Source organism: Colius striatus, chromosome 2 (assembly GCF_028858725.1).
Source record: "Colius striatus isolate bColStr4 chromosome 2, bColStr4.1.hap1, whole genome shotgun sequence".
Lineage (NCBI taxonomy): Eukaryota > Metazoa > Chordata > Aves > Coliiformes > Coliidae > Colius > Colius striatus.
Window position 1 is genome coordinate 30,941,639 of NC_084760.1, and position 17,580 is coordinate 30,959,218.

Here is a 17,580-nt window from a genome sequence, read left to right on the forward strand (position 1 = left end):
TCTTTCTCACCCGCCTATTGAGAGCAGTTTTGCTACCAAGCTTAGCCACATCTCCAAGACTGTTCTGAGAAACTCTCCTGTCAATCTCTTCATGGAATCCTGTGGAAAGAAAAACAGAAGGCAGGCATTGTCTCCACTCATAAAACATTTGACTGAGCTATAAAAAACACTGATGATATGCCAATTGCTTAAAATTTATTCCAAATACTTTTGGAGTACTGGGTCTGTAACCTGTATCATCCTATTGCATAACTTTACCTGCATTATCTGTATAAGGAATATCCCCATTGGTTGTCGAAGCCACCATCAGTCTCTTTGCATTACTAAGCCCTCGGCTGTTCAGAAAAACTGGCAAATGGACGATGTTTCGCATGTAATCATGTCCATTTATGTTTGAATCACGTAGAACACTGTTGAGATTCTGGTTAATAGCCTTTATAATAATGTGTGGGTCACTGGCAAAAATCGCAATAAATGGGCCTTTTGAAAACAAGACTCGTACCTGTAAAAAAAGTAGACAGTACACCTCACTGGTAATAATTAATAGTAACTGGGAAGCCTGTAAAGGTCAGACTTAACATTTTATGTTAATTCTGTTTGATTATAAACTTGAGAGGAGAAGAGATGTATAGAGATGTCAGTTTCTTCAATGTGAGCTCTCTAATACTAGGAACTCACCCACAATTACAAATAAGCACACCTGACAAATCAGCAGTAGTAGTTATAGCGGAAGTCAGCACCAAGACGGTATCATGCAGCAATGTCTTAGTCCCAAAAAATATTCAGCACTTAAGTACAAAAACTCTCTGAAAATTTAAGTTTGTTTCAACAGGATAGTACTTGTCAATAACTCACATCCAATTACAGAAAAACTTTTCACAAGTATTAACACACACAGCCCTACCGGGATTTAATTTTCAACTTGAAAAGCCCATTGCTCTCAGTATTGCAGTTGTATCAACATATACAGAGGTTAAAAGACTACAACATTTAGACTCTGTATATATGCCTTATTTCTACAGAAAATACACCATAACTGCACGTATCTGAGCTCATCTATGGAAGAGATCATAAAGATGATCCAGAGATCATCTGTATAAAATGATGCAACTCACAGTATCAAGCATCTGTAAAACTTTGTCCTGTTCACAAGCATCCAATCCATCAATGATTACAACAAGTCTTGTCTGGTTCTGAGTGAAACTGTCAATAGTTTTTGCCATTCTGGCCATCAGTTCCACTTCACATTTCAAAACCTGTAAAAATGAAAAGTAAAGAAGGAAAAAAAGAGATTCTGTTGTACTTAGAACTCTCAAAAATGCATGTAATTCCTTTTGCAGGCTACCACTTGTCCCAAAATATTTCAGTAAGATTATGAAAATAAACATAAATACCGAAAGAGAAAGTCCTAAAATGTCAGTTCTAAAGTTTTAATTTCCTGTTTGCACAAAAGTGCACAGCATAATCACATATTCCACTTCACTGTAACAAATTATCCTTATTTAAATTCCATTACGTTATTTAAAAAGAAAGGAATGTTTACACACTGTAAATGCGAATGTCAAGAGTAAACAAGAATATTTGTAGCTTCAGCTAATCTTCAAAAATTGCTTTGCATAAAATATGCACTAAAATTTTCTGCCTTCCAGCCAAGCAAATAATGTTATTACTCTACCACTCAGTCACTCCTATTCAGGATGGGCTGTCTGATGAGTTGTTTTAACATATGGTTACACATTTGACAATTACCCTTAATAAAGAAACAAAAGTGGAATTCACCTGTTTTAATTCATCAGCTAATAGGCAGACATTAAAATCTGATCTATTCATCACTAGGTTCACCTTGATGAGTAACTCTCTGGAAACATTCAGTTCTCTCCTTTGATTGCAAAGGCTGAGCCTAATTCCCAAATGCCTGAAGTTATGCCAGATAAACACCACTTAAAAAACAATTGTGAAGAAGCACAGTAGCAAGACACAAACAGGGTCTTCTGTACTACAAAATACTTACACAACATTGTTTTACAATGTATTAGCTGGAATCTAAAGGGGTAAGTATCAAGATGCTTAAGATTACTTTCACTCAGGAGCATACAGGATACTCAATGACTGCCTGATAGGACCATTTTTTAGTAGTTTAGATGAACAACATAGCAAAACAACAGTATTTTCTATCATTTTTTATGAAATACGTGAACCCTTTGGAATGTTCTTTCAGTACTATCACTCCTTTTGTAGTAAAGAGGTCCTGCAGGCAATTGAAGTCAGGCTTTTTTTTCACCTTTAGAGCATTTTAAAAGTTTTTCTTTTTAAGCTTATGATCTAAAGTAAGTTTTTACTAAATATTAATCATTTAGAAAAACTGTTTTCCTAGTACCTTCCTCCCAACAAAAAGATTTAGAAATTGAAAAACTCAATTCCAATTTAACATTCCTAGTTGAGCAGACAGATCTTGTAGACTAAGCATAATTGCCAGTGAAACTTAAGTATTTCCTTCAATAAAACCTCACCAAGGTTCATCCTAATGTTGCAAGACTTGGCCTGATAAAATAAATAGCACAACACCTTCAAAAGCAACACATTTGAGGTTTTGTTTCAGTTCTTTTAAGGGCCAACCGATATAAATGCTTACCTTCATGAAACCCTCACTTTTCAACTTGTGAAGCTTGGAGGCAGCGCTGTGAAGACGTTTTCTTTGAGAATTCAGAACTGAATCCATCACTTGCCACCAGGTGCGACAATTCAAGATAAAGGCCAAACCAACAACACAGGTCACTGATATAAGAATAACGTTCACTGTCATGTTGGCTGGTTCTACATTAAAAATTGCCAGCAGGGCAATCGCAGAAACAACACAAGACAATATGAAGAGAAAAATCACAAAGGAAGGGAGACAGCAAGTTTTCTTCCATTTCTTTTTACCTAGGAAACAAGTATTGGATATTAGAATGAAGGTAAAATTACACTACGGGTGATTATAAAATTTATTAACTTGCCTACTTCTCATAAAACACTGACTTGCACAATGGGTACTGCAGTGTTAGCATTCAGACCCAAATACGAAAAAAAATTGTCTCCATTTGCCAAAGTTCTTAGAAATTATCAAGTAGATAATTGTCCTTTACTCTACATTTTATTTCCATTATTTTACAAAATCCACACTGGATAGAAATGATGCTTACCAAATACATTTTCTATCAGTGGTGCCACCTCTTTTGTGACATCTCTCAGTAAAGTGTGTTTATGCAAGTCAATTCCAGGAAAATAAATTGGTAACCACTTGGTTTGAAACAAAATATGATATTTACACCACCTAACAGTTACAGTACCATTGGAGAACTAACTCAATATTGTAAGCTACAACTTGAGACTATCCTTTCTGGAACAAGAAGTAATGGACATGAGCTGGAACGCTCCAGTTAAGTTCCACTTAAACATAAGGAAAAGCTTCTATCCTTTGAGGGTGAGGGAGCCTTGGCACAGGCTGCCAAGGGAGGTTGTGGAATCTCCTCTGGAAGTTTCCAAACCCATCTGGATGTGTTCCTATGTGACCAGATGGAGATGAATCTGCTTTATTAGGGTGCTACACTGGATGGTTTCTAGAGGTCCCTTCAAACCCCAAACGTTCTGTGATTCTATGAATGCGAAAACATACACAAAGGAGGAAGAACCGCAGTATGTAAGGTTTGGAGAGATCACAAGAGCCTTGGAAGAGAATATAGACCTCAGCTCCAGTTGGATTGATAAGAAAGTGACATATGAATACTGCAGTTGGAGGTTAGCACAGCTAAAGCAGTGATTAAAGGAACAGCTTTCTTCCATAGTAGGTAGCAGCCTTTGCCTTTAGGATCTAGAAGATTCACAACTTCTGTACACATTTCTTGATAACAATGAACAGAACACAGAAATTATCTGGTGCAAAATAACGACATTAAAAGTCCATGTGTGAACCTGAATGGAAAAATGAAGTTTTAAATATGCTACATAGAAAGAATAGCCAGGGCTTTCACACGGCCCATTTACAATATGCTAGGCTGGGTTTTGAGTTGGAAAGGTCTTTCACATTACCAACATACGTATGTACCAACAGATTGGATTGTGATGCAGGACAACGCAAGAGAAACGCATCATGACAGAAATGAGGGGCAAGAAGAGAAAAGTAACAGCTCAGTTATAATTACATTCAGTTCTAGACATTTTGAAGCAGGGATGTGATCCTCCTCTAGCTAGAAAAAGATAGACCTGGGTTAGAGAGACTCAGGAGTCATCAACAATGAAATGGCAATTGAATAGGCTTGTCTGTAAGTTTGCAGACCTACCAAAAATTAGAGATATAGGCAACTAAAAAGAAATCTGTAATTGATTTCTACAAACATTTACAGACAAGAAATGTATGACCCTGAATTACAAACAACCGGAGAAAGAAGATGCCCAAGATAGCCAAATAGATCATCAAATAGATAAAATGAGGAGTGGGCATGGAACCAATTAGATAATTAGGAAGGGCACAGAAGGGTGATGAAGCCAAGGAATACAAGAGAAATATAAGACTACAAATAAAACAAAAAAGACAATTACTGCAAAGAATCAAAGAAGTCAGCACTACATTGCCATTGTCAAATCAATTTTGGGAGAAGTTACAGCCTTATGAAATCTGTTTCACTGAGGTTAAGAACTGCAGAATTTCTAATATGGAACTAAGTATGAAAAACTCCACAAATCACTTTCATAAAGAACATTCAGTGAATTTGAGAAAAAAACAATTAAGAGTAAGTTGTGTTCAGCACACAGTATGTTTTTTTCCACCCTCTGCAAAGATAGGAGAGTCCAAATATTTCACTTGGTGAGAGAAGACAGCATCTAACTTATTCCTCAAGTTCTGGTCAAGGTCAAAACGAAATGAGAAGTAACTCACTGAAATTGAACTCAAAATAGAAAGATGTCCTCTGTGAATTTAAAGTTACCCTCAAGAGTTCCTTTTCTTCACAATATCATATTTTGTGCTGCCTATTTTTTTTTTTTCAGAAATCCACAGATGAGACACAAGAAAAAGGTGTGTTCTATCTGAATCAAGTAGCAATATGTTATCTTGTCTTATCAGCAATTTATGGCTTTAGACCAACACACTTTATACATTTATTATTTCCAAGAGTAAGTAGTGGACAGTCATGAAAGCTGTGAATAAAAAACTAATAAACTAAACAGAAATTTGTCTTAGGAATACACAAAAGTACACTTCTCCCTTTACCCATCTCAGACACAGGGACATTATTAATATGGAAAAATACCATGCTACATCTAAAAAAGTGTCATATAAATATACATTTCCATTGACATTTCTGAGGAAGATACTATTTAGGATATTAATAAAATCAAGATGAAGAAAGCAAATAGCATTTTTGTCTCCAAAATGATACATAAAGTTTCCCCTTCTGTATGAACTTCTGCATGGCTACAACATTTTCTAAAGGAGTTCCGTGAAAAACAGAGCCCCTGATAACAGTGCATTGAAACGGAATAATCGGAAATGTCATTCAGGTAATAAAAACCTTGTGTATCTTCTGTCTTGAAAACTCGAAATAGCCTTGTTGCTAAGAAACCAAATTCCCTTTCACATGCATCAGAGAGGGTAGCAATCATCTCAGCCAACGAAGTTTCTCCACCTACACTGGACAGTCTGTTGTAGTCTGTAAACAAGAATCTGAAAGAGACAAAAACCATATTTTATGTACTTTGGAAAGCTTTAAGTATTTTCTGGCAAACAATTTAAAAAAGAGTCTTCCAGCATCTCTGAGCTAGAAGTTTCTGCAAGTGGCACAAAATGTAAAATAATTAAATAATTAATTTGAAATTCTACATGGCACTGAAGTATTGCTATTTCCTCTCTGGTACCAGTCTCCTCTGCCTCACTTTCTAGTCTAAAATTTGATTTCTTAAAAAGATAAAAGAGATCACATCACTAGTGGCACCTCAGGTAGCAGTAAAAGCATTAAAATGTTTTATGGTGCCAAAATACAATATTGACAAGTATTTTCAAATTGCATTCTGAGCTATTTCAAATATTTACAGAGGACTGAAAAAACCATACAGAAGAACAAGACCTCCTAAAAGCACCACGAGGCTAAAAAATACAGGTCCCTAAACAACATGAGTAAACAAAAATCTAAAACTCGTGGCCTAAATTTTCCTGCTTTCAGGTAAACTAGAAGATTTGAGCTTTACTTACAGGAAGGAAAGGAAAAGGAAGATGAGACGAAAGGAAAGAGGAAAAAGAAAGTGAAGAGGAAAAGGAAAAAAGTCAAGATGGAAAGGAAAAGACCTTAACAGAAGTAATCAGTGAAACAAGCATTTAAACATAATACACAGTAAGCTACAGCAGAAAGCTGAATTGTTATTTTGTGTTACAAATTTTTATTAGTATGATTGCCAAAATACTTAAAAGCAGGAACTTTCGCTCACTTAGTCACAGTTTTTCTTGAAAACACTACTACATCTTCTTCACATGGTAAAATTTAACTACATGATCTTCTAGGGCTACTGTCTTTCAAATAGGATTCTCGACAGCTTTTCACAGGAAAGTAAACATGCACATTAATATGTACAGTTTGAAAAGTATTAGAGTGAATCCAAATTATTCATTAGAGAGTAAATAAATGAAATAACTAACCTGACAGGTAAAGCTTTAGTGGTTTGCTCTGGTAATTCTGGTGGGTTCACAAACATGAGTTTTAGAAGCAACTCTAAGTAACCAATATGTCTCGCCAGTCTTGTACTCAGCACCCACGCCCAGTTCCAGCTCTCACCTTCTCTTCGGCCACCAAAGTAAACTACAGCTGAAATTGTATAAATAAAAAAAGATGTTATGGCTACATTTTTGTCTGTTCACAGCTGAAAGAACATAAAGTTTGCACAGGTAAGGCATAAAGTTGCATAAAAGGAGTTGAAAGAACTTAACAGTTATGGCTAAAAATGAGAATGGTTAAGAGCAATTATCATGCAGTTACATAAAATTCTTCTTTGTTTTCAAGAATCCCCTCTCACTACCTACATGCAAAACACAAGGAAACAGTCTGAAAGGGATCTACTTTCTACAAAAACATGTACAACTTTTTGTGAATCACAAAGCCTTCATCAACTTCATGTAACAGAAAACTTACTGAAGAAAATGTAGAGAACAGCTAATAAGCTGAGTGACACAGCTATTCCAAGCTTTGCATCCACCGTGAAAGCAAGCAATAAACCCAAACCTCCACACAGCAAAAGTGTGAGGAATACAACAAGCCATGAGAATTGAAACAGAGGTTCAATCTGCTGTCCTGCAAAAGTCTTCATTTCATCTAAAGCAGAAAAAGAAAGATCGTTAACATGTTAAATCATTCTAGAATTGAAAGTAAAAAAGTATCACAATGATCACCTTTGAAAAGAAACACTTGTTCACTAGATTGCATAACTTTTCCCTATTGACTCAAAAAAGAGACAATGATGCTTGAGTTCTTCACACATTAATGTAAAACCCTTATTTTTCATCCATACCATGAATGAAATTTAGATACGTAATACTTGCGCTGCTTGCTGCAGATTTTCTACTTTCAAAGGCATATTACAAGCCATGCCATTTCATATCTTCCTTCAAAAGTTTAAAACATATAACACCAAGAAAAATAGAATCATCACATAGTTTTAAGAAACCAACCCCAACAAAAATCCAAAACCTCCACCAACGAAATCTAGACATCTTCCTTAGTCAGGCATAACAGTACAGTGTAAAGGCTTCAGTATCTGTTTCTGTTTGTTGATTCATATTTAGTGTAACAGGAATTCCTGAAGAAACTTACCTAGGATTTATTGAATTAGAAACTTTAAATATCATATATAGAATAAAAAGATCAATGAGGAACGGGAAGAAAATATTGAAAAAACACGGTTTAGAAAACATAAAGGCTCATTAACAATAAACACCACAGTCTAAAATGTACACTGCTTTTTGTTATGACATGGGACATAAGGTGAACAAAGTAAACACAGAGATCCCATTTTGACTAATATAGATGTTTTTAAACACAGAAATCATGGAAAGTAAGAAACACCAAGACTGGTAAAGTATTTAAAATTATACTGGAACATCTCAGGAAAACATCCTTTGTTAGAAAAAGCTGAAAGTGTAAATATGATGCCTGCTTCACTGTGAAAATATAACTCTCTTCATATACTGCACTTGACCTCTTCTGGCATTTCAGAAAGCTCAAAAAGTGCAAAGTAAGCAAGGGAAATGGGGAAGAAAACTAGAAGCCAAGAAAATACAAGAGAGAGGGAAAAATATTGATAGCCTGAAATTTGTTCTTAAACTTCAAGAAAAAAAGCACAATAAATACTGCAGCAGAAGACATCTGAACCCGATTCAACACACAAACATCTCCCTCAGTAAGCCACATTTCAACAGCACCTAAAAGGCAAATTCACTGCTGCAGGAAACCCACTGAGAAGTAGACAGCAAAAGATTGTTTTAACACCATATAAATTAACAAAGCAACCTATGGATGAACTGACCACACTAACATTTAAATCCTTTCATTACAGAAACAGAGACTGGATGCAACATTATATAGATGAATGGCTGCCACGTGATGCTTTTCATGGACAGATTTGAATCTACAGAAAATGTTAAATCAAATTTTACCTTCCAGTTTCTTGAGTAGGAAAGATTTTCCACTTCCCCACTGTGCATATAAGCCTACACAGATAGGTGGCTGCATGGTTGGTTCACTCAGAATGTCTGCCAGAGCACTGCTATACAGATCATAACCCAGCATGTCACCATCAGATTCCGTGGGAGACAAGTGTCCTGTAATACGAATACTAAGTTACAGAACTTTACTTTAAGAAAACTCTTCAATATGACAGTTTTCATGTGTGAGATCACAACAGGTTTGGCTATATTTGTATGTATATTTCTCTCATATACTAGCTGTTCCTATTGGTACATACTTGTTCAAAGGAATTTTAAATCATCCACATAAATATTATATAATTATCAAAGCTACTGGCACTTACACAAAAGATTCAAACAAAATCTCAAACCACAGCAAAGCCAAAAAAATTAATTCCTACACAAGCAAGATCTAAGTAAAACAAAAGGATCAACAGAAGTTACACAGTACCTGATGTCAGAAGTCAAAAACAAAAGGTACATTCAACCTTTGTTGGGATTTTAGAAAGATGAACTTTCTTGCTGTTTTTTTTTTTAAAGCTCTCCTATTAGTTGCAATGTTAAAAAAACTCAACAGTGGCCACTTTCCAATACAGACTTGAATAACCTGGATTGTCAATACATAAGTGGTCCAAAAAAAAGTAAAATTAAATACTTATACTTACTGGCTCCAAATATCTGTGTTAAAATACTCTTCTGGTGGCTACAGTCAATATTGTAAGGTGTTTCTCCAGTTTTGTTGGGTCTATAAAGCAGCCGACCATCTTTCGGATTTCTTAAGAGTAATTCAGCAAGCTTACGGCTTCTTCCACGAATGGCAATATGAAGTGGAGTATCTCCTTTCTGCAGTTAAGTGAAAAACCGACATGAATCCCTAAGACTATCAATAGACAATATGTTCCACATAGCTTCAAATGTATTATTTTACCTGAAATACATCTAAAGATACTTTCAGCAGGATTAACACCTTACAGCAAGCATTTCTTCCTTTTGAAAAAAACATTTTAATCATTTAAGAAAAGGCAGTCCTAAGAATGCTACATCAAAGGCTCTATCTTCTTTGTTAAGCATTTATAAAAATAGCAGTATCTTGAGGTTTGTGAAAACTGTAGTGTCTATTTAGGAACAAGTATATACTTGCAAATTCAGAGACTTGTTTAGAACAAAATCACAGAATCACAGCATCTGAAGGGTTGGAAGGGACCTTGAAAGATCTTCTAGTCCAACCCCTCTGCCAGAGCAGGGCGACCTAGAGTAGGTCACACAGGAACTTGTCCAAGTGGGTTTTGAGTGTCCCTAGAGAAGGAGACTCCACAACCCATCTGGGCAGCCTGTTCCAGTGCTCTGTCATCCTCACAGTGAAAAAATTCTACCTAGTGTCTCCTCGGAATTTCTTATGTTTCAGCCCATACCCATTGCCCCTTGTCCTGTCATTGGCCATTACTGAGAAGAGCTTGGCTCCATCCTGACATCTGCCCTTTATGTATTTGTAATGATTAATGACATCACCCCTCAGTCTCCTCTTTTCCAAACTGAAGAGCCTCAGCTCCCTCAGCCTTTCATCATAAGGGAGATGCTGCGCTCCATCATAAAATATACTGCTTGACAGAATTATATCCATCTCTGCTCAGAGTTCTTCAAAAAGCTTTCCAGTAGAAATTTCCTTATTAATCAACAGTATTACTTATTTCCCCAAAATGTAATACTAAGATGTTAAAAAAGTATCAAATAAGTGTACCCATATTTAAAAGGTTTACAGCCAAAGTAGGTTACACATAAGAGGACTGCAACAAACCATTGTATTTGTCCTTGACATTGCCATGCCTATTAATCAAAATCAAGTAGCAATAACAAGTAACCACCACTCAATGCTCTTTTTGAAGTGTATCACAAATTAGTATTCATGTTTGTGAAATTTTTATTCCTGACCTGGATTTTTTTATTTTCATTGCTAAAAGACTCCTAACAAATAAACAAAAAAAAAATCAATATATCAATGGTAGGAATTAATTTATATTTATGTATTCTGATCTGTTTAATTATTAAGTATATGAGAGACTAAGCATAGAAGTATTATGGTCTATTTAAGGATTAAGGATATGGGAAGCTCTCTTTCTGTATTGGCCTTGAAAGCTCCCACAAAATGATTAATATACACTAAGGTAAACAAATAAATATTCTTTACCTTGTCTACAGCAGATACCTTAGCTCCTTTATCCAGAAGAAGCTCTACTATTTCAATGTTTCTCATCTTGGTTGCCTTTATAAGCGGTGTTTCTCCATCCTAAAGGAAAAAGCAGGCCTAATTAAAAGATCTTTTCCATATTCTGAAGACCAAGCAAAGGCCAGTGATAGTGGAACGAAGAGAATTTTTCATCAAATATATTACTGTGCAAGTACCAACACCTCACGCATATTGAAGAAGTATTCACTGATCCGGTATTCTAGGTGGATTGAAATCACATAATAAAATACATTTCTGTTAATAAGTGTCAAACAGAAAGACAAGTTTCAGTTATAAGATATTAGAAGAGAGACTCATGGAAGACGTACTTGACTGCTGTACATACTACTTACTCTAATTTTCCCTTCCTGCACATGCAATACATGGCATTTTGAACTTTCCTGGTTACTAAGTAATATCTGACACTTCTTTCATCAGTTTCCCATAGCACTTGCTCTCTACTCCTGATTTCTGGTCATGTCAACGATGCTGATGTAAAGCTTCCCTGCTACTGGATTTTAGCAGTAGGTGATGTTTAATTACCAAAGGAGATAAATTACCACTGCTGAAAATACATTCCATATTTTGGAAGAATTTTTTCTTCTTTTTCAGCATGCAAGGTACTAACTCTTCACAAAAACTGAATTGGGTATTATGATCTTAACATCACACAGGAGTTGAGAAATGAACAACTCTTAAACAAAGCAACTCAATTCAAATTCTAATCATTACCTTCGTACATGTTTCAGTATCAGGGTTGCATTGCAAGATATCCCTCACCATTGTAGCGTTTCCTTTCTCAACTGCCCAATATAAAGCAGTTTTATTGTCCTGAAAAAGAGCAGTAAATGTTAACAGTACTTTCATTCAGTTAGATTAACTTCAAAAACTGTATATAAAGTACAACCACTACACTGTAAAACAACACATAATACCACAAATTATAGCAGAGCTCAGAGTAAAGGGAAATGTCACCAAATCAAATTGTCCCACCAACACAACTTTGGCATGTCATATTAAGACATTGAAAAGCTCCAAATTTTCAGAGCTATGTCAGTCAGAAGCTGACACACACAATTCCAGGTTTCCCACAGCAGGTTAGAGATCCAAACACCACTTTTTCTCTAAACTAAAAGCTTCTTGGCTTCTCAATGAGGGTCTGCATCAACAGCAGGAAGTGAATCCTTACAGCTTTTGAAGTGACTAGTTTTGTGCTCAAACTTGGAAAACTATGTTGCCTGTGAGCACAGTAATTCAAATGGCTTCAAACAAAAGAAAGCAAGTTGAAGGTAAAAATAAAAACAAGTACCATGCTGAGAAAAAGAGCTTTCAACAGAAGAATAAAAACAATACCTTTATCAAAGGACAAAAAAAGTAGAAGGTAGAAAAAAGGTGTAGGTAGAAAACACTGAATTCACTGACAATGCTGTTTAACATGAGAAAGGAAGTTATTGGAGACAAGATCAACAAAGTATAGTGGCAGAACTGCACTGACAACAGACACAACCTGAGGTGCATCATATTTTAACATCCTCTTACTAAATTTAAAATATTTAATATTGAAATAATAATATTAAGAGATTTTCAAGTTTTTCATTACTTAAAATCTGTTCAGTAGTGCAGATGCAATTAAGTTCAATTTATATCTTTTGTTTTTAAACCATTATAGACATTAACTGAAAAAAGAAATGCTGCTTAACAAATCATTACATTTTAAAACTGGCACAGCAGCATTATGCTTGACAAGAGTCTGAGCTTCCTACAGAGCAGACTGAGCAAGATTTTAAAGCTCATTTTTTAGAAAATTGGTATATTGTTTGGTATTCAAATTCATATTGTATTTAAAGAAGCACTCTAACATTTACCTTGCTGTACTTACCTGACCTCTGATATCTATATCAGCGTATTTATGGAGAAGGGCCCTCACAATTTCCACATGACCTCCTCTAACAGCCCCAATCAGCACAGTATCTCCACTCTAGAAAAATTGTGAGAGAATACTATTAATACTTAATACTACTTAGAAAAAAAATAAAGAAAAACGGTACAGAATAAATTATAGCCTCAAAATATAAATTCTGTCCATTTACATTAAGAAATCTGCACTCACTTTAAAGAAAGATACAAAAATTAATTCTATCTCTGAAAAAAAGGGTATATAGACGAAAAAATCTAGACTCCATCTTTTGGGAGGTTTGGGGTTTTGGTTTTTTTTGCAAAGAGATTAAATATAACATTTATGACAAATCAAACACTCTAAATATAGGTCCAGTACAAATTAACTACGAAAATGGAAAACCCCAGCTGTTCTGTATGTTTATAGGAAGATCAACGACTATCAGTAATAACACCTCTATAGTCAGTTAAGAATGCTGCCTATTTCGACATTTCAGAGCTAACAAAACATTTTCAAGAACTTAAAATTCTTTAAACATTTTTTTTTAGCAGATTTGACTGCTACCCTGTTTACCCACACTACGCCATTATAAAGAAAAGAAGAAAAAAGCTGACTTTATCTCAGATTGATCAAAAAATCCCTATTTTGCCGTATTAAATGGAGTTGAACATACATAAAGTCACAATTCTGCTTAAGGTTTCTGATTTTAACACACTTAAGGCTAGATCAGAATTCAAGAAAATGAAATCCTAAATTTACCTAACACTTTTTCCTATGATGAAACAAGAAAAATAAATAAAAATACAGTTCAATCACAGGAGTGCAATTCAGTTAGAAAGCTTAAGAGTAACAGATCCTTCATTGAACGTGGTCATTACATTCCTGGCTGCCAACCAAGATCTATCCTAGCACCTGAAACAAAGACTACCCACTCTTTGATGTATTATATGGAATTATACAGCACACAGTCAGCTGTACTGAAAGTTGTCATTTATCCTTTCTACAAGCACAGGAATGCTGACAGTTATAGAATTTTCTCACAGAGGAGGTGGGAAGGGAGACAGCAATGTATTTTCTTAAATATTTTCTTAAATATTTTAAGTTTTGCTTTGATCTGCTTTCAATTTGTCACATGCAACACTGCAGCTCAGTACATAACCATTTAAGAAATGCACTAGGCTCACACTTGAAATACGGGAAAATGCATCCAAAAATCCTTTAAAATTATAAGGTAAATATTAAGAGGTTTTCCTCTCCTCACTGTTGTCCCAAGCAACTCCATTTAGAGATGGGGAATCCAGCCTCAAAAACATATTAATGGTCTGAACTAAAACACTGATCTTGGTAAGAGACACTGAAGTTTAGAAATCTAATCACCTATAGCCCACAGGGTGCAGAGTTTAGCCTGGCCCTCAAACTTGAAAAAAATCTATTGAAGAGACACTGCAGACAGTCCAAGGCACCTATATAAAGAACCAAATAGACCCTTGAGCAGCTGGCAAGCAGATTCACATGCTGGGCACTGTCCGTACCATGTGCCCCTAATGAAGAAAGCAACCAGGGCTCAGGCACACAACACACCTTAGGACAGTCACATTTAGATGTCTTAACCTAGATGTGAAATCTTCCTCTAATATATTCAAGTTTTGTAAAAAAAAAAGGATGCTGAATGAAATTTTAATAATATCTGTAGTTTCACAGTTTTAACAACACTACCATGTGCATCACACAAAATACACAAATACCTCACTGGAAGTTATTTCACTATTAGTCTGTTACAGATACAAAAAATGCACAATCATAAACCACTTCCACGCCCTACAGAAACTGTGGTTCAAGAACTTCAAAGAAAAAGAGTAGTTCCTGTAGCTTACCTTCACACAGCAACATGTGTCACTTAATACAGTTGTAAAATTGCAATATATACAAATCCCCCTAGGTGGCAGAAAAATTAGAAAGCCAGAAAAATCAAGTAACTACAAATCTAAGTACATGGGTATTTCAATACGTATTATTATTACATATATTGAAAAAAACCACAATTACGATGAAAATTTACTCACTCTATCAGGAATGTTCACGTAAGTTCCAGCATCAAGAAGATCTTGCACAATTTCAGTGTGTCCCTCCTTTGATGCAATCATCAAAGCTGTGTTTCCATCTTTATCTGTTAAGTTCACATTTGGGTTCCTTTTCAGTATTTCTTTTACTGAGTCAGTATATCCACCCTTCACTGCTACAATAAGTGCAGTCATAGAATTCTTTAAACAAAAAACAACTTATTTTATTGCACAGTGTATACAGAAGTTGTCATATCAGTAGTTTAAATAACAAAAGAACACGCGTAAACATCACTTTCTTAACCATCCAAATGGTCCTTCAGTTTTATGTTTTAAAGTGTACTTGCCATGCTTTTTTTAAAAAAGAAGTAAACTAAGCACTAGAGCAGAGAACAAATGCAAACAGTAAAACTCAAATCAGTTTACTCTAATTCCTAAACATCACATGCATGTTCAAACAATTTTCTTGTCATATGGGAACACGGTATTACCAGAGCACCACGGTCTGCCAAAACTGGTCACAAGGAGGTGTGTTTTGACAAACTTCAAAAATAATGAGATGAACATCGAAAGTTGCCTTAATTTTCCACTTAACTTTTACTGGTTTTTTTTTCATTTTGACAAACATTTTAAGTGTCTTACACAATAAAATTTGAAGTCCAATTTAGCTAAAGATAATATGCAGCTGAAAACTTCTAAAATGCTTCCAACTTCTGGAGAGGCACAACATCCATTATTATTATTTTGAAAAGATGTTTTGTGCTTTATTTACTTCCTGCTAGTACCAAGGAATAAGTTGTTTAATATATCATAACTGGATACAGAACGAATTTTGATAGTAGTCACCTAAATTCATTTATGTTCTTTTACATTTACAGTTGACATAACAGCAAGTTAACTGTCAATATGACTCCTTAGTTACATGATATTTTTATCAAAAGACAAGAATCTCAAATAAACCTCACATGCACTTTGGAAAGTAACATAATCCAACCTCAACATTTCATCTTGTTTCATGTATTTCTTGGTATTTGTATTACAAAATAAAGCAGGACACACAGCTGTACGTATCACCAAAGTTACTTACAGCTCCTTCTTGATCAACATCAGCTCCCATCTGCAGCAAGTATTTCACACACTCCAAATGACCTTTCCTCGCTGCCCAAACCAGTGGGGTGGTTCCATACTGAAAAGATGGTTAGAGCATTTTATCATATTGCTCTATATATTTAGAATCCCCTACAATCTAGTATTCATCCTATGCACCATCACTTTAGTTTTTACAAAGGCATTGTTTGCTGCTGTGAATTAATACAAGCATTTTAAAAGCCATTTTAACTTTTTCTTTGTAGATGGTAACTATAAGAAGTATCATCCAATACTACTTAAGATCAAAAGATTTCAAGTAGCTTAGAAAACAGAAATATGCTCCACTGCGATCAGTGTTCACAATGATCTATAGAATACTATGGAAAAAGCTCTTGTAAGAGTAATGACTTACTCAAGCACACTAATTCTAATTTCACAGGCAAAATATAACACAGCAGGTATTTTGCCAATCAAAAATTCAGTTTGTGGTTTGTTACAATAAAACTTACTTGAACAACAACTGTATCAAGCATTTCAGAAATTAAATATTATACAACTTACTTTGTCAGAGCAGTTCACTTTAGCACCATGTTGCAGTAAGAGGTGTACTATATCTGAGTGGCCCCGTCCTGCTGCCCAAATAATTGGATAAACACTGTATTGCTTAGAATAAAAAAAAATGAAAGAAAAAAGAAACAATAGCCTTAATTATTTTTCATGAACAATATTGATCATAATACTCCAATATATGATAAACTTATAGACAAAGGAATATACAGAAATCAATCTAACTACACGTAAGTAACTGTTGCTTAGTACCTTATCTAGATGGTATCTAGCTTGTTGTTTACTGCTTTAGATCCATTTTGTCACTCCTTAAATAAGGTGTAAAACTTCACACCCTCATTTTAAAATAAACATTTGTAATGTAAGAGAGAAACAGACAGATATGTAATATCCTTAAGTGAATGGGACTTCAGTCATGCTACGTAGGAAAAAGCTGCATGTGCAAACCAGATGAAATGGACAGTCAGAAAGATAAGCCACTAATGATTTAACTCAAACACCACAGATCTGACAGTATTAACAAAAAAAGTTCTAACATGCCTATAGTTCTAAAGAAAATGCTTATAAAATGAAATCAAATCTCAAAATATTAGGTTTTTAATTCTCTCTCACAGGTACAGTATGTATTTATACACTCCAGCTCATTTGATAACTATTATGAAACCATTAAAACAAACTACCGTTTCTCAATTGCACATATTAGTTGCTCCATTAATTTCCAGAGACACAGAAAAGTTACAACTGTAATATAAGGAGCATTAGATACACTACTTACCGTATCTACTAGATAATTACCTTTTCTAATATTTCCTCTCCCGCTAATTTGAATTGTAAGAGCTACATACTAATTTGGTTTTAATTAAAACATACAAAAATAATTAAATAAATCAGTAGTTGTCATACAGGTTACTAAAGGAATCCCTTTATTTATAAAGAATAGTAATCCATGTTATATTGCAAAAAAACGCAAAATATTTAATCAAGATCATTAGATGAGTGTATCATTCTGGAGTTCAAACATTTGGGAAGAGGGAGG

General features: G+C 34.8%; 1 protein-coding gene across 2 annotated transcripts in view; it reads right to left on the bottom strand.

The window, feature by feature from the left end:
* KIDINS220 (kinase D interacting substrate 220) overlaps nucleotides 1–17,580 on the bottom strand; it is a 75,515-nt gene that overhangs the window by 37,704 nt on the left and 20,231 nt on the right. For both annotated transcript variants that reach the window (XM_061989801.1, XM_061989802.1), the window contains exons 6-20: nucleotides 16,539–16,640; nucleotides 15,976–16,074; nucleotides 14,892–15,089; nucleotides 12,811–12,909; nucleotides 11,664–11,762; nucleotides 10,893–10,991; nucleotides 9,373–9,550; nucleotides 8,678–8,842; nucleotides 7,158–7,337; nucleotides 6,668–6,833; nucleotides 5,550–5,701; nucleotides 2,633–2,922; nucleotides 1,116–1,256; nucleotides 259–502; nucleotides 11–99 (exon numbers count right to left, since the gene is read on the bottom strand). In XM_061989801.1, coding sequence (XP_061845785.1) covers nucleotides 11–99; nucleotides 259–502; nucleotides 1,116–1,256; nucleotides 2,633–2,922; nucleotides 5,550–5,701; nucleotides 6,668–6,833; nucleotides 7,158–7,337; nucleotides 8,678–8,842; nucleotides 9,373–9,550; nucleotides 10,893–10,991; nucleotides 11,664–11,762; nucleotides 12,811–12,909; nucleotides 14,892–15,089; nucleotides 15,976–16,074; nucleotides 16,539–16,640 — 2,301 coding nt within the window. The remainder of the gene's footprint in view (nucleotides 1–10; nucleotides 100–258; nucleotides 503–1,115; nucleotides 1,257–2,632; nucleotides 2,923–5,549; nucleotides 5,702–6,667; nucleotides 6,834–7,157; nucleotides 7,338–8,677; nucleotides 8,843–9,372; nucleotides 9,551–10,892; nucleotides 10,992–11,663; nucleotides 11,763–12,810; nucleotides 12,910–14,891; nucleotides 15,090–15,975; nucleotides 16,075–16,538; nucleotides 16,641–17,580) is intronic.